Source organism: Protopterus annectens, chromosome 4.part0 (assembly GCF_019279795.1).
Source record: "Protopterus annectens isolate FY-2018-M chromosome 4.part0, PAN1.0, whole genome shotgun sequence".
NCBI classification, from domain to species: Eukaryota; Metazoa; Chordata; order Ceratodontiformes; family Protopteridae; genus Protopterus; species Protopterus annectens.
The window spans coordinates 661543851-661568291 of record NC_056733.1 but is presented as its reverse complement, the minus strand read 5'-3'; the positions used below and the strand labels follow the sequence as shown (position 1 = coordinate 661568291).

The window sequence follows — 24441 nt, the reverse complement described above, 5'->3', positions numbered from 1 at the left end:
CAATCAGGTATACAGACAACAAGCAAGAGGGGGCTGGAATTTATTTGCTGAAAACTGGCAAAAGAACAAAGGTACTGGGAGCAAATAATTACACAGGGAAAGTGACAGAATGGGAAGAGGCCAACAATTTACTTGGACTGCAGGCTAGAGATTGCTTTCCCAATCAAGGATCGATCTCAAGAGTATAGGCAAAGAGAAAGTATAGGGGGATCTTAAGCAAAACACCAGCACTGGTAGAGATTTTAGTAGAATCTAGAATCAAAGCTGCTGTTAAAAAAGGAATAATATAATTAGTAGAGCATACAAAGTAGTGCATGATAACTATAAAAATCAGAGGAGGTTAGAAAGGATTGGGAAGAGAGACTGGATAAGCAATTCACAAATAAACAATGGGGGATATATGCATATCTCCCAGATATGCAACAGTCTAGAAGATTTAGATCTTTGCTTGGAAATGTTTACACAGGTATTTTTATACCCCAAGTAGAGAGCAAATGTAGGAGGTGTGATAGGGACGAAAGAGGTTATTAGGAACATATTTTCTGGGAGTGCAATGAGCTGGTAGACTTTAAAGATTTCCTGCAAACTGCTCTGTTAGAGATATTGGGTGAGGAAATTGATGCAACTAAGAAAATGATTTTTTTGAGCTATGATACAGAATTGGAATTGTCTAGACATAGTAAGGCCTTACTGAGTCTAATTATGGTGGCTGACAAAAAAGCAATTACTAGAAAAGAGAAATCAAAATCTAAATCAACTTTACTAGAAGTAGTGAACATAGCAAATGAGTTACAACTGGACCTTGGATCTTTAGAAAAAGGTAGAAGCAAATTACATACAAAAATAGGAATTGTGGAAAGAATACATGCAGAGAAGGAACAAGGTTTAAAAAAGGCAGAATTTGAATGAGCTATGTAATGTCTGACTGACAATGACTGGATAGATTATAAGTGATGTATAATGTTTGCAACTAAAATTATGTCAATAAGGTTTGTTTTCATTTATATAAATGTACGATTGTCTAAGTCATAAGTGATGATTTAACAAAGATGTTTCTTGTTTAAAAAAGAAAAGTACAGTTGTGTACACTTACCATAAATGTAGATGTTCGAGTGTATTCACTGTTGCAGTCATCACACTTGGGTTATTTGCCTGCAGGTGGCCCTCAGCTGGCCGGAATAACAGAGTCTTGGGATTTCTGTCTCGGATGCTGTTGCTTCTTCCATGACGTCAGGTCATCAGGGGTATAAAACAGGCAGCAGACGCCATTACATCAGTTTTTCTTGCCCCAGATGTCAGGAGCCCACCAAATAGGAAGCTAGTATATGGTGTGGAACACTACCAGTAAAAAGTAAATACACCTGCAATAAAAAATGGCCATAGAGAGGATAGGTATAATGGATAGAGAAAAATAGGGGGCTGGAGGGAGGAAAACCAGGACTGCAACAGTGAATACACTCAAAACATCTACATTTATGATAAGTGTACACAACTGTACTATGTTCTTTCATGTTTCACTGTTGCAGTCATCACACTTGGGTTGATTCCCAAAGCTGAGGAAGGGTGGTGGCATTCAAGAGGAGTTAGGGCTGGCTAGCAGGCCTTGTAAGACTGCTGTAGCAAATCCAGCTCTGGATTTAGAAAAAATAGGTAAGTGGCAATGCTTGGTGAAGGTGTATACAGAACTCCAGGTTGCAGCTTCCAGATTGTCCCTGGTAGGGACTCCCCTGAGAAATGCTGTAGAGGTGGAAGTAGCCCTAGTGGGATGTGTTCTGATCCCCTGTGGGGTAGGTTTTCCATGGTGCTTGTAGCAGAAATGGATGCAGTGTGCTACCCATTTGGAAATGGTTTGCTTTAAAATGGCCTTGCCCTCTGCCCCTGTAGCAAAGCTGACTAGCAGTTGGTCAGATTTTCTGAAAGGTTTAGTCCTGTCAAGGTAGAACCTGAGCTGTCTGTGCATGTCTAAGGAGTGCAGGATCCTCTCCCCTTTATTTTGAGGATTAGGAAAGAAGGTTGGCAAATGGATGGCTTCGTTTAGAGCCACACTGGAGACCACCTTAGGCATAAAGGATGGGTTAATCCTGACGGAAACTCTGTCAGCATGGAAAATAATGAAGGGTTCCACAGCCATTAGTGCCTGTAACTTAGACACTCTTCTAGCTGAGGTTATGGCTAAAAGCAAGGCTGTTTTCCAAGAAAGGAATTTTAACTCTGCTGAAGCTGCAGGTTCAAAAGCCGGGAGCGTGAGCTTTTACAGTACAAAGTTAAGGTTCCAGGCAGGGATGGGTGCTCTCTTTGGGAGCCTTAAGTTGCTAGCCTCTCTCAGAAACTATTTGATGAGAGGCTGAGAGAACAGAGGTGGCTCAGTATTATAATGAGCTGAGATGGCAGAGGCATGAATCTTAATGGAGGAGAAGGATAGGCCTCTGTGGAGTAGCTCTGCTAGGTAATCAAGGATTTGAGGTAAGGAGGGCAGAGCTGTGTCCTTTTCCTTGAGACCGACTCCAACTTTTCAGTGTAGGATTTTCTAGTACTAGGCCTTCTCGCCTCAAGAATGGTGTTCAGCACCTGTTGTGGAGGGTTGCTGGTGGAGTATTCAGGGGATAAGCCAGGCTGCAAGGTTTAGGGTTTGCAGCTGTGGAAGCCAAATCTGTCCCTCCTGCTGAGACAGCAGGGAAGGAGTCTGATGAAGGTGCCAGGGTGGCACTATTGTCAGACTGCGTAAGAGTGGGTACCATTGTTGGCGAGGCCAATCTGGGGCAATAAGAATTGCCCTTGGGCTGTCCTGTCTGATCTTGAGTAGTACCTTTGAGAGGAGGGGCAGAGGGGGAAAGGCACAAATTGAGAGGTTTTCCCATTGGAAGGAAATGGAAGCCATCCATTTGCCATCCACCTTCCAGGCCCTGTTGTGAGGGTTCCTGGTGCAAAATTTGCTCAATTGGTGGTTCTCGGGGGAGGCAAAGAGGTCCACCTCCAGTGTTCCCCACCTCTGGATTAGAAGGTTGAAGGTGCTGGGGTCCAATTTCCACTTGTCTGGGTCCAGGAGATTTCTGCTTAAGTCGTCTGCCAATGAATTCTGTTTGCCTGACAGGAAGTGAGCTTGCAGATGCACTTGGTTGCTCAAGTCTGTGTTCCACAGGGCCATGGCTAACCTGCAGAGTGGGTAAGAATGGGTTCCCCTTGTTTGTTTATGTACCACATAACTGTGGCGTTGTCTGTTTTTATCAGCAGCTGTCCTGGAAGGAGAGCATACTGTACAGCTAACATCTCTTTTTGATTGATGTGCAGGAGAATTTGTCCTGGGGTCCACTTTCCCTAGGGCTTGCAGTATTTTCCTTGCAGATAGCTGTGTTTTGGTGGCCATGTGTTTGAAGTAGTTGTTAAAATAGATGTGTTTTTCTGGAGTGAAAAAGGCCATCTGGGAAGTTGTATTCAAGCTTGCTCCCAGGAACACATTTTAATGACTGGGCATCAGTTGTGATTTCTTTTCGTTGATGGTGTACCCCAATGAAGATAGTTTTTTTTTTTACAAATGTCAGGTATTGAAGTAGTAATTCTGGACTGTCCGCCTGAATCAGGCAATCGTCCAACTATGGGAAAATTTGGATATTTTCTCTGCTTGCAGTATGCAATGGCTGGGGCCAGGCACATTGTGAATACTCTGGGCGCAGTAGATAAGCCAAAGGGAAGTGCAAGAGAACTGATTGTGCATAGAGTCTACCCTGAAGCAGAGATATCTCCTGCAAGACTCCCTTATGGGGATGTGCAGATAGGCTTCTTTTAAGTCTAGGGTGACTAGCCAGGCATCCCTGGCTAGCATAGGGAGAAGTTGTTGCAGGGTTAGCATTTTGAATTTTGGGACCACCAGAAAGGTGCTGAGAATTGATAGATCCAGGATTGGGCGCCAAGAGCCCTCTTTTCTGGGCACCAGGAAAAGTCTGGAGTAGAAACACTGTCCCCTTTGTTGTACTGGAACAGGGTGGATGGCCCGGACATTGAGCAGGGAATGTACTTGCTTTTGAGCCTCTGCCCACTGGTTTGGAGGAAGGTCTGGAAACCCGCTTGGGGTTGGCAGGGAATGGAAGTAGAATCTGTACCCCTGGGATATAATGTTTAGAAACCATCGGTCCTGAGTAATGGACATCCAGTTTTTGGCATGAAGGGCAAGTTTTCCTCCTACGGGCGCAAGTAGATGGGCAGAGCTGGGAAGGATAATTGACAAGTCACTGTGAACTTTTACCATAAGGCGGTAGCTTGCCCCTCCCTGTTTTTGTGGTGGGAGCACTCCACTGTTTAGATCTCTGCATACCCTGAGACTGTAGTCTTGGTGGTCTGGTTCCCCTGGGTTTGGATTGTGAAGGCCTGGAAGGGGCCTGAAAGGACCATTTTTTTGTAGGCAAATGCCTACTGAATCTAGGTGGCTGTACTTGTAAGAATTCTTACAGTTTGCATAGGTTTAGCTTTTCTTTCATCTTTTTAAGAACCTCTTCTGCTTTGGTGCCAAACAAACTGTCCTGATTTAAAGCAGCGTATACTAATTTTGATTTGACATGATCTGGCAAGGTTTGTTCCTTCAGCCAAGCATGCCTTTCTCAGTACAGATCCAGTGACTGCAGCCCTGCAAGATGCGTCTAGGGCATCAAAGCCACACTGCAAAGTATGCTTACTAACTTGGTTTGCAGAATGCATTAACTTTTGTAAATCTTTATTTTCTGCAAAATCTGGAAGTAACACAATTTTTATTTTGTTCCATAATATGTTGCTGGTACTATAACATATGAAACTGGCATTTCAATGGCAAGAGTTGCAGAGGTATATACCTTCTTACCCAATCTGTCTAAAGCTCTGGAGTTCCTGTCTGAAGGAGTAGAGTTTTTGGCTGTAGTAGCCTTAATACTTTAGGCCCCTGGGAAATGGTCTCTGGATCTGCAGTAGGATTCTTAGAGAAATTTGTGAGAATCAGGTACTCTGTAGTACATGTCAGGTTTTCTAAGGGCCGGTGGTAAAGTGTCTGGAGTAAGACTGGATTCCATAAAGACATCATCTACAACATCCAGGACAGGGGGTATTAGCTAGGGGCCTGTGCTGAGGAAACTCTAAAAATTCTCTAAGTCTCTGTTTGGACTGAGGATAATCCTGGCATTCCCAGCGGAAATGCTAGCTTAAAGTATGCAAGGTTTCACCAAAAGAGAAATCCTCTGGAGGGGAGGCAGAGGGAATGGATTCCTCTACATTTGAATCCTCAAAGGTAGAAAAGGGTATGTCCTGGTAATCAGAAGGGTCAGAGTCATCAGACTCCTGGTCTGTAGATTCAGAAAGAAACTCAATTCTTGGTCTCTTAGCAGGGGAAGGCTGGCTTCCCCTAATTAGGGTGATAAGGTCTTCAGCCATTCTAAGCATTTGTTTTTGAGGCATGGGAGCTTGAGCATGCGCTTTGGTCGTCTATTTTCTAGGTATAGTGTGTACTCTGGGCTTGAGAAACTCAGTAGTTTTAGCTAAAAAAGAAGTTGTTGGTTTAATGCGAGTATTGGTAGGTTGGAATACACCCTGCACAGCGGCTCCGGACCCATCCAAGGTAGAGACATCTGCAGGTTCCACAGTTGAATAAGCATCTCACGGCATTCCGGACTCCGAATGGGTCTCAGCAGAGGCCTGCGAATCTGTAGAAGTGGGCATCAGGGGCTGGAAAGGCGCCTCAATGAGTATCGGTGGACTGGCAACTAGCTTAACGGAAACGTCTTCGGCAATTTTTGACCTATGCAGTCTGTCTCTGTCTTTATCTTTGCACTTTTTCGGAAGATCGGCAGTTGGATGGCTTACTGAAGCCATTTTGGAATACGGAGAACGAGAGCGAAAGAATTTACCGACAAAAATAGCCCGATGATGAATGGTTCGGGCATTAAACAAGGCGCAAAACTGACAGTGAGGGACGTCGTGGTCTGGGCCTAAACAGGTGACGCAGTAAAAATGAAAATCTCTGTGAGGTATTTGCTTTCCACAGGCAAGACAACTGTTAACTTTTTCTGACATCGCTTAGAGCAAGAAAAAAATCCCCAACGGGGTACTTAACTTTAGAAGACTTCAGGTTTGAAACTCAAAAAACGAAAATTTCAGGTAGCGGCCGACCAGCACTTGCTAACTGCTTCTGCTGTGGGCTCCTTCTCGTCAAGAAAGACGGGTGTAATGGCATCGGCTGCCTGTTTCATACCCCTGACGACCTGACATCATGGAAGAAGCGACAGCATCCGACGCAGAAATCCAAAGACTCTGGTATTCGGGCTGACTGAGGGCTACCTGCACGCAGATAACCCAAGTGTGATGACTGCAACAGTGAAACACAAAGAACATCCTGTATTTAGATACTTCTTTAAAACTAATCTGACCCTAGGGTAAATAACTATACTTCAATAACTGTTCCGTGTACATTTGTAAAAGAGAAACGTAACAACACAAGGTGCCTGGACTTCGAAAGTGTAGTACAGGATTGTACACAGTGTTAGAATACTGGTTTTAAAATACTTCAATACCTTCTTAGTTGGCAGCAGTTAAAATATCAGGCAAAATATACAAAGGAAAAGACAACATTGTTTCTTCATCAAGTTTATTTAATATCTTCACTAACACAAGATGGTTGCAGGAACAATGACAGTGAGCATGGAAACAAACTACAAAGGATATAGTTCAATCTGAGTAATAAAAGCCTTTATCAGATCAAGAAGGACTGAGAAAGTAAAACAGTTAACAGTTCACTACCTGCAGTTCATTCATGACAAAGTATATGCATCTCAGAACATTAAAATGCAGTTCATCTCCTGCTGTTCACATGAAATATGGTCACATTATAGAATTTATTAAATAATTAACTAAATACTAATATTCATTACTAAATGCTACAAAAATAGGACTGAGAAAGAAGGAAGATATGGGAAGGACATAAGGGTGATAGGAAGCAGTGCAGGAATGAGGAAACCAAATAAAGGAAATGTGTGAATTTATGTTTGCTTTTTTATTTTTAATTGTGTGTGAATTTATTTATGTTTGCTTGTTTATTTTTAATTATGTTTTCACTTTTCTGGCAATGCAGAGGGTCAAGGCTATGAGATGTTCAGCTGTTAAATGAGTTACTTTTTGTAGTTCCAAGTTTGAGTCCCTCAACCTCCATTTGCCCACTGTGCAATATTGGAATGAATTGGAAAAAGGTCAGTGCTGTACCCTAGATAACCACACACACACACACACACACACACACACACACACACACACACACACTATACAGGCAACTAAGCCAATACAAGACCCCTTCCAGCCACAACAGAAGCCTAAAGCACAGCTTAGCAATGCAGGGCATTAGAATAACAAGTTTTAGCACACCTGTGTAACTTACAAGACAGAATACAATAGAAAGGAAATTAGTGCTCGAGTATAACCCTCTCCATACTGAAAGAATTTAAAGGTTTCAGAGTGTACAGCATGTGACACTATTTGAAGTTTAAATAATAAAAAGAAGAGAAAGTCAACTCATTGGAGTGTTACACATGCACTTACAGTAACATACATCACATACTGCATACACACTAACACAGCCATCAATATCATTACTACTCACTGCCCTTGAAAAAAGGGGTGGATGATTTGGGTCATGAGCAGTCCTGTCCAGAAAGTACCTAGCCTGTCTGTTTGCTTCTGTTCTTTTCAAGGTTGTATGAGACTGACAGCAGGAACATTTAGGAGGAAATGCTGTTGCAGGTCAATTTTCCTTCTCTTTGTTCACTGTGCAAAAAAAAAAGAAAACAATAGATGGTCTTCCAGCTGAATGGTGACTTCATCTTGGAAGAATGCCATTGGGGCATAGAACTATATCAGCAGCATAAGCACTGTCAGCAACAGGCAGGTACCAAACCCGAGCACAAAGAAGCCAGCATAGAGCTAAGTCTGAAAAATAAGAACCCCTCAACAGGTGCAGGACAAATTCAGCAAAACAACAAACTAGCAACACGAATGCTAGTTCAGTAATTGTAAATAAAATAAGGGGATTAATAAGTCAATTACACCAGTAAGTAAGGTTATCGCAAATCTTTAGCAAACTGCAAAACACAACTGCAGATAAGAAAAAATGGTCAGCAAAACTCTGCTCCCTGCCTGTATAGAATCAGACTTGTAGTTGCATAACTACGGTATGCATTTATTACCCCTTGCCCTACCCCACCTTGAATCCAAAGAAATTACGTCACTGTGAGTCAACTACTCAGCTCCCACCCACAAACGGCAGTCATGTAATACAAATATAAGAGGTCTGAAGAGCTTAACACCTGGGCCAGCAGCTTTATATAGACTGTAAAGACCTACACAAATCACAGGTCCAGGTGAATGCATCTGAAGTGCTTTTATCTCTTTGTCAACAGGAAGTTCATACCTGGTTTGGCACCTACGTTTCAAATGGACAGATCCACCCTTGTAAATGTTTCACCACCATGACTCCTGTTTGTAAACGTTCATCTACCAAGCCCCTGCTTACACTTATCAGGGTTACGAGAAGTTGTCAAAGATTTGGGATGTATGACTATGCTTGAAAACACCTCAATGATCCTTAGCCAAGTACACACCTATGAATGTATAAATAGCAGGAGCCAGCAGTGTGCAGCATTCTTGTAAGAGACAGAAGGATTACTTTAGAAAAAGCTAGAAATGTAAGAACATTTTATTTTAGTGCCTTTTTTCACAGTGTGAACAATACCCCTTTGCTGACATGTATACTACAGTGTACATATATGCTTGCTGACGTTCCTATTGCAATGCAGACCCAGTCAACCAATATACAAACAAAACATGTAGTGCATCAAGCTTGCTGGTTCAGAAAGTGACAATCTGACCAAGAAAATGGAAACCATAGGTATACACATATATAAAATACACATTTACACACAGGGATATACATATATACACACACACACACACACACACACACACACACACGCGTACAGATTAATACAGATGGATGCGTTTGAGTGCATGAATGTGTGAAAACCAAAACTAAGTACAGAGGTATACCACACTGCAGAAGCAAGCAAACACCTACTAATTTTCATTCCCAAAAAAGACACTGATTATGTTGAGTAACTTGTCATTCATATGACATCAGACAGTAGCATCAAAGGCAAATGAATCAGTGTTCCGGAAATGCAAGAATAACTGACAAAAAAACTATCAAAGGAGTCTGCATGAAAATTAATGCCAGGTACTCTACCTCTTAAGACTCATGTAACTAGTATGTCTCGATGAGAGGTGTCTAAGTAGCAACTGCACACAAAATTACACAGCCTAAAGTATATGGCAGCAAAAATGTAATCAAAAACCGGGAAGTCCCAACTGTCAAAAGAAAAACAAAGAATGCAGCCACAATTACCCCTCCCCCACAAATGCGAGTGAATTATGGGCTTTTCAGATGATTAACATGTTTATGCGAAAGGGATGGGAGAACCTTTTTGCAGCTGGGGAAAACTCCTGATATGCAAATACAGAATCATCGAATGAGTAAAAAGGCAGCAACCATAGGGAAGGTGATGTGAAAACTGCCTTCCTGCTGTGAATACTTATGGGTCTGGTAATGTTATGAAAGGGGTAAAAGCAGCAGACACTTGCAACCAGTATCTGCTAATTCTGAAAGGGGTCCTGATGCCCGTGACTTTGTATGGGGGCTAAAGCAGAGTAATCAGGAGATCAGAAGAAAAGGGATCTACTGCAATAAGAAAACAGCATTCTCCTACAAGGCTGTCCATATCTGAAAGTGCTGCCTGTGATGAAAAGTAATATGCAAGTAAATGGATTTGGTAAGGCAAGTTTATGGTATTGCTGCTCAATAACTTATATGTGTGATGGAGCTTTTCCTAAGTAAGGAAGTCAGCATGGCCTCCCACCCTAGAATTAAATATAGTAAATGCATATCTTAAAAATGCACTTTCAATTCATTGAGATGGCTATGTGAGCCTTGCTATCTGAGATGTCAATTAGTAAAGCTCCTGAAAAGAGAAATAGACAAAAGGAACTGCCTCAAACCTAAAACAGCATAATGTTTATACCCCAAGTAGACTCAAGAGAATTTTTCCTCAGGAAGACAGCAATTGTTGGAGGTGTGACAGGGAAGAAAGAGGTACTTAGGAACATATTTTCTGGGAGTGCGGTGGGTTGGTGGACTGCATGGTTTACCTATGGGATGCACTGTCAGAGATGCTGGCTGGGCAGACTGGTGTGACAAGGGAGATGATTTTTCTGAACTATGATACAGAATCAGAATTACCTAGGTACAGTAAGGCCTTGCTGTGCCTAATTATGGTGGCTGCCAAAAAAGCAATTACTATAAAATGGAAATCAAAATCTAAACCAACTATATTAGTAGCAGTGAATATAGTAACAAAGATAAAATCACTGAAATTGAGATCTTTAGAAAAGGGTAGGAGCAAACTACATAGGAAAAATGTGAAATGTGGGGAAAAACACATACAGGGGAGGAATGAGGTTTAAAAGAAGGCAGGACTTAAATGAGCTATATAATGTTTGACTGAAAATGATTGGGTAGATTATAAGTGATGTACAATGTTTGCAACTGGGAGTGTCTCAGTATGGTTTGTGAGGTAAAATGCTTGCAACTAGGATTGTGTCAGTGTGGTTCCTTTTCTTTTATATAAATATACGACTGCTTGTGTCGTAAGTGATGGTTTAATAAAGACATTTCTTGCTTAAAAAAGGGGGCAGGAATTGAAAAATTTATGTAAAGTTGCTTAGGTTATATGATGCATAACAATATATGCAAAGTATAATGTTTGTTAATGTTAACTTAATACAGTTTGACTACTTTTGTATAAATGTAAATTTGCCTATGTCACAAGTGATAATTCAATAAAGGTGTTTAAAAAACTAAAACAACATAAGGTGCCAAATTTTCTATTTGTTTATTTTTATTTATCTAGACAGACCACTGAACAGTGAACTGCAACCAAACATGATCAAAACCTAGGGAAAATAAAAATAATAAAATGAAAAAGACAATAGTATGTGGAAGAGGTATAAAGACATACATGTAACAACTGACCTATCCAGATTAGATTATACTAATACTGCATACATATTTACATATCCTAGACAACAAAAAGGAATTAATACAGTAGTGAGGCTAATATGTAGGGGTCTAACACAGACAGGGGGTATATAATCTAGGTTTATGTGATATGTCCAGTATTTTGGCATTTCCATTTATGTTCCATTTGTTGAAAATGCTTGAGTTTAGTCGGAATGTAGAGTAGCTACAGATATCTGTTCATATTGGGGTAAAAGATTGCCATAACTTGACAGTGAAGACAGAGAAGTTGTGCTCAGATAGGTGAAGTTTGGTTGGGGAATGGTTTGTAGTGTTGGTCTTCCTTTTAATCAAACTTCCTCAGAAAGAATAAGAACACTCTAAAAAGTGTTAATTATATACAGAAAAGATCACATCATGTGTTAAACAAGAGCCAATGGCTGCTGGCTACCTACTTAATCACAATCTATCTGATTTAAATTTAAAAATGCATTTCATATTTATAACATCATTCAATTGAGGAACAAAATGTGTTCCTATTCTTAACTGTCATCTTAATTCCTTGATTTCTAGCATGTTACATCCAGTCAAATTCCTAGATTTGATAGTGTGAGGTATGACCCTTTAAAAGGCATCATACAACCCAAAAACAAAGCTTGCTCCTAGTCTTAGCTGCCAAATTAATTATATGTTCTCCAGCATACTTATTTATATTACCCAGTCAGACTACTAGTTTTGGCAATGAGAGGTATAACCCCTTTAAAGGGCCAGGAAGATAAAAGGAACACTGCTGAACCAATTGGAATGAAGTGTTCTTAAAGGATCACTAAAATATATACGTGTATGTGTGTGTGTTTGTGTATATATATATATATATATATATATATATATATATATATATATATATGTGCGGTTTTTTTTTTTTGTTTTTTTAAGAGAGGGGTCCAAGGCAATGACTAATGAGATAAGTGGAATACCAGCAGTCTGAGTAGTTTTAGTTTTTCAGTATGGATACTACAGAATAAATCAGTGAGTCAGAAACTAGAAAATTTTATAGTGTTACAGGAGATGCTAACATTAAGACTCTCAGTAAAGAATTAAGCACTGCCAGTGAGAGGAGTAATTACTGTGGTTACATAGGCTACAAGTCTAAAGTTTCTGATATTTATAACTTGAGCTCCTTAACATTAACAAAAGATTTTGTACAATTTTGGAAATAAATGGTTTAATTCTGCATCATCCAGCAGAGCAAACCTCTACTAGAACTAAGCTTGGTTACCAGGAAATTCAATTTAACAAAGTTTCAAACAGGAAAAAAAAATTAAATTCACCATTAATCCCAGCTTTAATGACATTTGAAAAAGCATGTGAGCAGAATATTACAGTGTTCAACTACACCAACTAAAAATATTTTAACATCACTAATGAGGTATGGAAAGCCTCATAGGAAATCAGTAATTGCACTGATCAAGGAATTATGAAAGCAGACTAAAGGGAAATTTTGTATTAATAGACACTGAGAAATATGTACAAAAATGAATTATTACATAATGACCTTTATCAAGAAGTTTGATTTAAACAATATTAATGCATACAGTGTTGACAGCAATTTTTTGATCTCTTGCATACTAACAGACCTCCTATGGAGTTATATAACTTTTTGGTAGTTGAAAATCTAGTTATACCTACATTTTATGGGATTACTGAGATGTACAAATCCACGCATCTCCTTTCAGACCTATAGTACTGACCAGGAGTGCCAAAACAGCGCCCTTAGTAATTTTAACAGCCTACTTGATTAACTAAAAAAAGTTGATTTTGCAGAGGATTATGTCACTTTCTGGAACAACTTAAATATATGAGTTATGAAAATGATTATTGGCTTATTAATTAGACATCAAAAATTCATATTCAGTCATCCCACAGAAAGGAGGAGCTGAAGCTATTACAGACTTTTTCACATACAATGATTTTGAAAGTAATGTCAAAACCAGTGTTATATACAAGTTATTAGATACAGTGTTACCAAACAATTAATCAGATTTAACAACAAAGTTTATAAACAAACATGTAGAATAACAATGGGGGCTTAGTTGCTCCCACATTTGCCAACTTGTTCTTGAATGACTAGGAAGTCACCTATATTTACCATGGTTGACATTGGTCGAGCATTTTCATGTACTTCAGATATACTGATGATTTTTTACGGCACAGGGAAGGAAATAAACTAAATAACTTAAAAAACGCCATACTATATCAGAGTCCATTTGGTGCTTGGTTCAGGGGCAGTATACATTTTTGGATGTCACCATAAGTATGAACCACAGTAAGAATGAAATAAACTCTAGGATATACAGGAAACCCAGCTTTAATAAAACTAGCTACATGGAAAAAGTTGTCACCCCAGACATGTTCACTTTAATATAGTATTAATAAACTAAATTATCATAAATTAGGCTATATGCATGTCAAGACTCGCAACAAGTGACAAGTTAATTTTGGAAGAGACATAACTGCTAAATATGGTGTTTACTGATAAAGAATATGATGTAGATATGACAGGCAAACTATTTGGGCATGTTAAAAAAGAAAAGGAAATAAAATATACACCCAGCCTGAGTGAAGGTTACACTGATGAATCAACTACTGGTCAAGACATTTATTTATTCCAAAAGTTCTTTTTGTCTGGACAGCATTCTGGATAGTAACATGATAAAACAGATTCTCACAAACAGCTATAAAAATTATGTCAGCTATTCTGAACAACTAAAAATAGCGGAACAACATCCAGCTATGTTTACAGAAGGAATACCAATTTAAAGGCTATTTTTGAAGGGGTCAAGGAAAATTTGACAAATGATAATGGCCACAACAATAACAAAATATTAGGAACATTTCCCTGCAGTTTCTGTAAATATTGCAAATACATGCTAAATAGTAATTATCTGGCCATCAACAATTAAGATAAGACCACTTGCAGGGAAAAATAATTTAAACTGTAATTGTATACATGTAGTTTATATTGCACTTTATGATCCCTGTGATTTGTTTTATGTCGGTAAAACTGTGCAGAAGATGGCACAACATATCCATGACCATGCACAAGCCATTAAGAATAAAGACAAGAAAACTGCTAACTTTAGACATTCATCTCAACATAACTTCAAAACATTTTCTATTTTTATGTGTGTAACAAGCCAGCTTAATTGACTACAAACAATATGCTTGTGATTAAAGAATTAAGTTAAGACTATGACCAAACTTTGTTCCTGGGCTGAATGATTGTTTAAACATAAAATGTGTTTTAAAAATGAAGTCCACTAGACTGCAACTGAATAGGTGCCAAACAGACATTGGCTCCTCTTTAACATGTGATGCGATCTTTTCTGCATATAATGTTTTTATGGAATTCTTTTTATTTCTGAAGTTGTCTGTCATTAAAAGGACAAAATCACTAAAGTCTTGGGTAAGCTTGTAGTTCTTGTTGTTTGGAGTGTTTTCTTTGGTTTATGTACTAGTAGTCAGTTTCACTTAGATTACAATATATTTTAAGAGACACATTTGCTATGTTTTTTCCTTTTGTTTAAAATTAGCTAGTCTGAATTTCATCTCTTCTGTAAAACAGTTTGTGAAAAAAGGTTGAGATGAGTTTTTATTTAGACTTGACTTACCTGCATTCCACCTGGGCTCACAGGGACAGGATACACTTGGGCAAAACATACTTGTGTGCCATATACTGTTGTAGGTTGCTGGTGTCCCACCAAGGAAGGGCTAGGTTGCCCCTGAGGACGAGGCGAAGTTGGGGTAGTAGAAGGTTTAGGCTGCAGTTTTAAGAGAATGTAAACACAATTACTTAAGCACCATATATGTAACAGAATCTTTCATTTTAATCACCACAACTATACAACAGTATATTCACGAAACAAGTGCATATTTGTTATAACACACAAGGTAATAAAACAAACTGATAGGGTAAACCTAATTTAATCGAATAAAGGTTATTTAGACACTCAATGTAAAAGTACATGTGTGAGAGCATGCACACCATAAACAAATGTTCAACAAATATCACCGTTGCAGTATGAAACACAACATTTGGTAATTACACCACAGGTAGATGTCCAGGCATCTGGATAGATTTTGGATACCTCCTCATGCTGCAGAGATGAACAGAAGGCATGGTATATAAAGAAATGAGATACCTAGTTTGCTCGATCTTCAATTCTTTCCATGCTTCCGAGACATACAAATTGAGCTGGAAAAAACACCCCTTCCTCAGAACAAATCTGAGATGCAGGAAGATAAAGCATCTTCTAATGAGAAAAGGGAAGAAAAAGGGAACTCTCCCAAACAGAAGCAGCCAGAGTAATGGAAGGACTGGGCCCATAATATACAGCAGTGATTTTACTCAAACATCTACAATTACAGTGAGTATAATCAATGTACTATCATTAAGGATCACTGGTGCAGTATGAATCACAACATATGAGAAATGTACTAAACTGGAGTCAGACCCAGCTAGAGGTTTGGAGTGGGGAAGCACATAACCCATGCAATTTTACAGTACAAAACTTGCCCCTCCTCTGGTGAGCATATCCAGAGAGTAATACTTAAAGAATTGCAGGTTCAAGTTACTGCTTTATAAAAACTGTATGTGAATACACTTCTGAAAAAGGCTGCAATGACAGAAGCTGCCTTGTAGAGTGTTTTCTGATCTTTTCTTGTAAAGTTTTTCCATTATGGTTACAACAAAAGGCAGTGCAATCTAAAAACATTAGGACAGAGTGTCTTTAAAAATGCATGTTCCTTGTCTGCCTGTCATAATGGATACAATGAGTTGGTCATCCTGTTTAAAATCTTTTTTTTTTTTAATCTAGGTAAAGTTTTGGCCATTAATGTACATCCAAATGTTTACTCCCCCCTTGTTTTGTGGGCTTGGAAACAAAACAAGAAGCTGAATGATCTGTCTCATTGTCATTTCAGAGACTATTTTAGGCACAGATGAGGGACTAGGTCCTAAAAGCTACTCTGTCTTGGTGGAAGACCATGTAAAATGCTCTGTGCATAAGGACCTGCAATTCTGAGATCCTCCCTCCTGGCTGAGACAATGGAAGTCAGAACAGTATTTTCTAGAAAATTAATTTCAAGGAGGCTAAGGTTGTAGCTTCAAATGGATCGGGAGCTATTTTTTTTTCTTTTTTCCAAAACGAAATTCAGGTTCTATGAATGAGGCAGCTTGATGACCACAACTGTAAAGCCCATTTTAAAAACTACTTTAGTGACATTATGGGTGCTAAAGGATGTTATAATGACAAGCAGTCTGAAAGGGCTGATAAACTCACCTTAATAGATGCATAAGAAAGGCATACCTCAAATAAAGTAGAAAGAGAAAGAGGGTTTACTAGACTATGGCTGCCATGAGGTAAATGCCACTAGATCTACATGAAATGGAAAGTTGGTTCATTTTGCCAAATACATTTTTTTCTAGTTGCAACTCTTCTAAGATCCCGGGGACATCAAGGCAAAAAGAGACTAACACTCCAATCAAAGTTTTTTTATATACAATACTGCTGTTATCAAAGATCACTGAATTTAAAAAAACAATAGGGGTGCGATCCAGATGCTTAATGCGTATAAACACCCTTCACTAGCAGCTGGCCCATATTGATCCTCATCAGCTACAAATGCAGCACAGCTCACAACTGATGATCACAAATTAACATCTACCTCACAACTCAGACAATACACATTTTTCCTTAGAGGCACAATAAGAATACCCAGTAACAGGATAACAGCTAAAACAGAAAAATACAAGGAAAGTACAGTTGTTTAAGTTACCGTAACAGTAGATGTCCTGCTGATCACTGTTGCAGTATTCTAATATTGTTGTGTTATCTTGCCCAGGTAATATGACATCCAGCCAGTGTACCAAAGCCTTAAAGATCACTTGGAAAGATTTTTGTTACCATTTCTTTTTGCTATAATTATGCTTTCATTATGTAAAGTTTGTTTGTTTGTTTCTTTCGGTTTTTCCCGGTTAGGGGTCGCCACAGTGGAACTCCGGTCCGCTGATGATTGGTAGTGGATTTTTACGTACCAGGTTACCAGCCCTGACGCACAACCTTCAACGAAGGCACGCCCCATTCACGTATGCCTTCACACAGAAGACGCTCTAGCTGAGAATCGAACGGGACAACGTCTTGCTATGAGGCATCAATGCTACCGCAGCACCACCACCGCAGTATTGCTTTCATTATGTAAAGTGAGCTTTCTAATTAAGAAATAAGTATATTATACTTTATTTACTTCAGTGGAACTATGCTTATTATGTAAAGCAAATTTTAACAGAATAAAATTCCTTATAAAGTGCGTAACATTTTTTATTATCCCATGGTAGACATCTGTTAGATTTACCTCTATGGTACTATACTATATGCCAATGATTATACACTTTACAAGGAATGTTATTCTGTTTTGGTTTACTTGAACGTAGCTACATTGATTTGGAGATTTATTGTCAGGCTGATTTATTGTGCTGCATTTCTATGTTGAAATCTGTTCAGACTACAGAAAATAACTGCTACAGACTGTACATCCTAACAATTCCATCATTAAAATTCTAGGTCACATGTCATGCAATTAAAAAGTAAGTGATCAGCTTCTAAGCCTACAGTAAATACATACAAGTTTACTATACTTAATAAGCAAAGGTGGTGAGGTAGTTTTTTTTTTTTTTTACATAAAGTTTAAATCCCAGGATGGATGGAAGAGCATTCCAACGAGGATTCAAGTGAAGGGCGCCTTTAAGAAATTGCTTAATTTCAACTCTAGAGAGCAAAGGAGGATTCAAAAGCATGCTGACAGAAAAAGCGGATAAGTGTGCCTTGAGAGAGGAGTACTGTAATCCAATCCTGAGAAGCTCGCATAACTGGGTCAAAACTGTAGGAACTCCACTTGAAGGGGGACCGTCCTTCTTAAAACAACAGAGACACAGAATCTTTTCCATTTGGATAGAGACTTTCTAGTTGCAGGTTTTTTTTAACAACCTGGAGCATCTGAAGCTCATCCTCAGAAAACTGGTGTCTGAAGGAAATTAAGTGTGTTATCCATAGAATTAGGCTAGGATCCGTGGTGGTGCAGCGGTAGCATTGTTGCCTCACAGCAAGAGGTTCTTCCATTCGATTCTCCCGTTTGATTCTCGGCTGGAGTGCGGGGAGTGCCTTCTGTGTGGAGTCTGCATGTCCTCCTAGCGGTCAAGTGGCGTTCTGAAAGACATGCGTGAATGGGTGTGCCTTCGTTGAATGGTGGGTGTCGAGCTGGCAACTTGGCACCATAAAAATCTACTGCCAATCATTAGCAGACCGGAGTTCCGCTGTGGCGACCCCTAACCGGGAAAAGCCGAAAGACAGACAAACATCCATAGAATTAGGCTAAGAGCCTGCAGATTGGGATGAAGCAGAGAGCCTTTTCTGGTCAGCAAGTCCATTTTGTGGGTTAAAATGTAGTGATGGCCCCTGGCCAAATGTAAAAGGGGGAACCAATGGTGCCTGGGCCAAAAAGGAGTCACAAGCAAGATTTCTGGTCTAACAGGATCTTCAAAAGAATATTTAGGTTTAGAGGAAAGGCATAGAGACACATTCCCCCAGTAAACAGACATGGCATCTGTCCTCCAGACCCAGGGACAATGGGTCCTTGAGAAAAACAGCTCAAGCCGTCTGTTCTGAGTGAAGGTAAACAGATCTATTTGAGGGATATCCCCCCAGCTGCTGTCTAGGAAAACTTCTCTGTATAGCATCCATGGACTTGGTTAGGGAATATGTGAGAACACAGTCTTCAAAGAAATGAAAATTGTATGAAGGGACATGTTAGCCTTTATGGACTGGTCCCATGCCGTAACCTGCACAGTTGGTAGGACTTGGCTTCTCCCCCGAACTTGCTGATGTACCACATTGACTGTGGTGTTGTCTCTTAAAATTCTGAGAGGTCACAGATTCCAAAGTTTGGAAAATAACTGAACAGCTAAAATAAGGGTCTTCATCTCTCTGACACTGATGTACTCCCAGATCTGATTGAGGACCATTGGCCCTGAACTCTTGTGGATGCCATCTATGCCCCCAAGCCAAATCTTGCGTGTATCCTGGTTGGGAGAGTTTGGACAGAAGGGAAAGGCTGGACTAAGTAAAACCACTGCAATTCTCTCTTCAGGAATGGCAGGAGGGTGATTTGTAAGTCTAGTCGGTGACCATGTTAAGACCAAAGAGATTTCAGGTACCACTGGATCTTTCTCATGTGAACACCACCACTGGAATGTTTTCTGCCTTGCAATTCAAAATTCTTACAATTTCCCTTGCAAAAGTGAAATGCAGGGAAAGTAGGGACTGGAAGAAAAAGATGGAAAGGAACAGAACCATCTCCTGGGAAAGGAAGGCTGCTATCAGACAAGTATTCAGCCTGCAAAATAAGAAGACCAGGCCATAACAAGGATTCAGGAAAGATTTCTTGAGGCTGACAGTGAATTCAAACATCTCCAGCAGCGAGATCATGAAACTGTGTTGGAAGACATCTGATTAAGAAGATCATCCAGGTATAGGAACATCAGCATTCCCTAGGACCTACAGAAAACAACTGTTGGTGAGAGACACTTGTGAAAATCCTGAGGGCAGTAGATAGGCCAAAGGGTAAAGGACAGAACTGAAACCATGATGAAAAGGCAGAAAATCTATGAAATTTCATACAAGTGTGGTAAACAGGGATATTAGGTAAGCATCCTTAAGTCGACAGAAATTAGGAAAGCTTGGGGAAAGATGAAAGGAAGAAGAATTTGCAGAGAAAGCATCTTGAAAGATGGTACGTGCAGGAAGTTGATGAGATGAGACAGAATAAGTATGGGTCTCCAAGTGCCCTCCTTTCTGGGGAAAAAGCAAGTGTCTTCAATAAAAGCCTTTCCTCGCTCCAAGAGGGCACTGGTTCTTTGGTGCTCTGGGTGAATGCACCCTTTAATAGTGGTGGAAAGAGGTGAACCTGACTGAGGGGAAGTGTAAGAATTCACCTCAATGAGGGCCTTTTCAAAACAATTTGTAACCATTCTGAATAATATAAAAGACCCACTTGTCTGTGGTGATAAAATCACATGCTGGTTGGGGGCAGAGCGAGTCTACTGGACATGGTAGTTTCTGGCCTAATGTGAGAAGGAGGGGGCAGAGGACAGTCAGGTGGATGTTGATTTGTCTGGAAAGAGAGGTTTCTTGCCTTTGATCCTCTGTTAGGACTCTCATGAAATCTCTTTTCTGAGAAAAATTCTGGTCCCTACGAAGAAAGTAAGTGGGCTTAGAAGGTTGACTTCTTTGATACCTAGGAAATGAAGTGAGAAAAATATTTTTGAAGTTCTGCATCACTTCACCCTTCTCCTGCAAATTCTTAAAAAAATCTGTAGCAGAGGGACCAAATAAAAGGTCCCTATGACGGGGAAATCCATAAGCTTGACCCTAATATCCTAAGGGGGGACTGAAGTCAAAGTCAAGCAAATCTCTGAATAACAGAACCAGTGACATCCACACTAGAAGCCTCTTCAGAATCACAACTACACGTTACAGAATGCCTAGCTACTTGTGTAGCCTAAACCAGCATAGAAATCACGTGTTAGTGTCTGGAGCCTTCAGGTTAGCCATATCTTTGTTTAGCAACCCTAAAAGAGATAAAAGGTACTTTTTCATTTGAGTCTGTTAATTTAGAGCCCTGAAGGTCAAAGTAGAAGACTTGTAAACCTTTTACCATACTGGTCCATGGCTCTAATATCCCTATCTGTTGACATCACATTAGCAGCAGGTACAAGCTTAGTAGATTTGTCAATGGATACAGAAAAGGTAGAAGGATCTGCTACAGGATTTTTGTGGAGAAAAGTAATGTTGTATCACATTTACCATAACTATAGATGTTTGAGTAGATCAATGCTGCAGTACTAATTCTTGGGTCTTCCTGCCATGCAGAACACTGTGACTATCCCAATTCCAGAGTCTTTACATCATCCCTAGCTGACAGACGTCTCAGGATCAACATCTGGACAAGGGGGAATAAGAAGGTCGCCCATTGGCACCATCTTCAGGTCTTTCGAAGCAGTGTACAAACAGTATGATGCCTGAGGACAGCACAACTTCCCCGGATGACCGAGTTAAACAAGGGTAGTTTTACACAAGTAAGGACAAGAGGGGAAGAGTCCAGAAGCCGCTGCAGAATGTTCCTAGCAAAGCCTAATCTAGACTTACATAAAGAATCAAGCTTAAAATTTTTGTAAAAGTATATACAGAAGGCCAAGTTGCTGCTTCTAGAATATTTCTAGAATCAAACTCTTTCCAAAAAGCCATAGATGAAGCCAAGGCCCTGATAGAGTTGGCCTTGACCTTGTGTGTAATAGTTTTGTTGTGGCAAGTCTAACAAAGGTAATAGCCTTAGATAACCACTTGGATACAGTCTGCTTTGAAACAAGTCATCTCTTCTTACCCTCATAAGGAATGAACAATTGATCAGAAAATCTGATTTAGTTCTGTCAAGGTAGTACTTGAGTTTACTGAGGAAATACAAGGTATGAAGTATCCTTTCTCCCTCTTTTTAGGTTCAGGAAAGAAAACTGGGAGACGGATAGTCTGGGCTTAAAGTAAACTCGGATACCACTTTAGGCCATAAAAAATTATTAGTTCATAAAGAAACTCTGTCCCTGTGGAAAACGAAGTAAGGCTGACTCATCATAAGAGCTTGCAAATCAGATACCAAGTTTTGGGAAAAATCAGAGCAAACAGTAGAAGTGTTTTCCATGTTAAGAACTTCATGTCAGCCAGGTTAGCTGGTTCAAATGGAATAAGTGTTAGCTTCTCCAACACAAAATTAGGATCCCAAGGAGGGAGCACCAGTTTTCTAAGAGGCATTTTAAGCAAAACCCCTTTCAAAAACATTTTAACAAGAGAATGTATTGAAAGAGAAGGCTTCATGGGCAGGCATGCTGAAATGGCAGAAAAAAGAACCTTGAAGTAAGAGTAACAACAGTCATACAATAGTAACTTTTACAAATATTGTAAAACCAGAGAACAGCTAACCCTGAATGGCTGCTGGTTATGTTGTTGGCACCAAAGAGAAAACCTCTTCTATTTGATAATATATGCCTTTCTAGTAGCAGGCTTTCTTGCCTCCATTAGTGCTTGCAGCACATCTTCAGTAAAGAGGTACCTAAAGGGAATTAAGATCTTATCATCCAGTCAAGTCAACTAAAATTGACTGGGATCAGGGTGTATAAAACGTCCCTGGTCTTGTGAGTATATCCAGTCTGTGAGGAAGTTTGCGGAACCATGGCTGTCTGGGCCAGAAGCGAGTCAGGGCAATGACCTTGGGGATTCCTTTTGAATCTTCAGAGGTACCTGGATATTAGTGGAAAGTGTGGAAAAGTATACAGGAACTTTTTTGTCCATAGAAAAGAAAAGGCATCTGTCTTCCAGGCTTTCTTGCATGAAGTCCTGGAGCGGAATCTTGCCAGCTAATTATTCAGAGAGGAAGCAAACAGGTACCCAAGTCTATGAATGGAAATATTTTTGGTGATGGCCTTCTCCTAGCTTTTTTTTTTTTTTGTAAGGTAATGTGAGATGCATTTGCCAGCGTTTCACTGGTAAGTTGTGGGAGGAACTTCGCATAGATGGTTCAAATCTTAGAAGACCCCTGATGCCTGGCACACAGTTTTGCTCTGATGGAATGTAGGATGCCTGTACAGTGAGACTGTGCTGTGAATTTATATCTCAAGTTAACATGGCTAGCCTGTAAAGGGGGTATGACCTTGTTCCCCCCTTGCTTGTTGATGTACTGCATGACTGTAGTATTGTCTGTAACAATCTGAAGAGGTCCTGGGGTCAAAAGATGATTTAAACAATTGAGTACCTTAAACGGGACAAACATCTATTTTATATTTATCTGCCCGTCTCTGTCCTTGGTGTCCTACACACCATGCATTTCTATCCCTCCAGAAAACCATCTCCAAAGTCCAAACTGTATGTGGTGACTGACTGCTTTGGAACAGGGAGGGAGAAGGGAAGACTTGGATTTCAGAATAATTGTCTCCACCAAATAATTTCCCTTCTGACAAACCCCAGGATTTTGATTTGAAAGGACAAAGGATGGTACCAAAGAGACTTCAGATAACATTGTATCTGTATTGTGAAGTCTTGCTAGGGGTATCATGAGTCTCATAGATGCCATGAAACTCATATTCCTGAGGTTCTCCCTTGCAGTGACAAGTCTGAGTAGAAAAACCTTAGAAATAGATAGATATATATTGGGGTTTCCTGTGGAAGAAAAGCTCAAACTGTGGTGTCTAGCTGATACTCCAACACAATCCTGTGTGAGAGTCAAAAAAAGTCTTTTGAATGTTCTCTCAGAATCCCAGCTTGTGTAAGGAATCTCTCAACCAAGTGAAAGATTGCTGACACTTTAAAAAATACTCTGCAAAGACAAACAAGTCATCTAAATTTGGAAAAATGTGGATACCATGCAGCCTGCCATGAGCTAAAACTGGAGCTAGACACTTTGTCAATAGTGGATAATCTGAAAGGTAAGGCAGAGAACTGATAATGTGATACAGATACACAGAACCTTATGAAACACCTGAAGTCTGGATGAATAGGGGTGATAAGCATCTTTTAAATCTAGAGTTACTAGGAAACTTGAACGAGGAAGAAGTATCAGGTTATGAAGTGACAGCAGTTTGAACTTGGGCACTATTACTAACAATTTTAGAAAGCATCTTCTTTCATTGGTACTAAAACACCCTTGAATTAAAAAAAAAAAAACTTTTCCCAGCTGGGAAAGGGGAACGTATCCCATCATTCCCTGGAACAGCATGTGATGAAGGACTGGTGGAAATAGGAGTCTGGTTTGGTGGATGAAGGATTACCTCCTGGAAAGGAGAAATTTCCTCCCACTGCCAACTGTAACCTTGACAAATGATCTTCAGAACCCATTTGTCTGAAACTATCTGTTGCCAAAGAGAAAAATGATCAACATTCAGACTTTCTGGAAGGTAAGAGATTGACAGCATGGAAGGGGTGAAAAGGTCCCTTAAATAATTATTCTGAATTGCTGGACTGCCTTGGTTTAGGGGGGGGGGTCCTAAATTCATTTTGGTAACCCCTTACCATTTCTTCTTAATGCATGATTTCCTGTATTTTGCTGTGACTATTTTATTTTTTGCCAAAACTGGATGACGGGATGAAAGGTTAGAGATTCCCTCAGAAAATTTGGAAAAGGAGGACTGAAAAATATTAGATTCCCTGTATCAGATTACCCCTCTCATCACACTTTTCAGTCACCTCTGCAGCAGAGGGGCCAAAAACCTA

At 39.8% G+C, this 24441-nt stretch overlaps 1 protein-coding gene across 1 annotated transcript in view; it reads right to left on the bottom strand.

Moving 5' to 3' along the window:
- ATXN2 (ataxin 2) overlaps positions 1–24441 on the bottom strand; it is a 2781632-nt gene that overhangs the window by 739829 nt on the left and 2017362 nt on the right. Inside the window, exon 22 of the mRNA XM_044068622.1 lies at positions 14743–14892. Coding sequence (XP_043924557.1) covers positions 14743–14892 — 150 coding nt within the window. The remainder of the gene's footprint in view (positions 1–14742; positions 14893–24441) is intronic.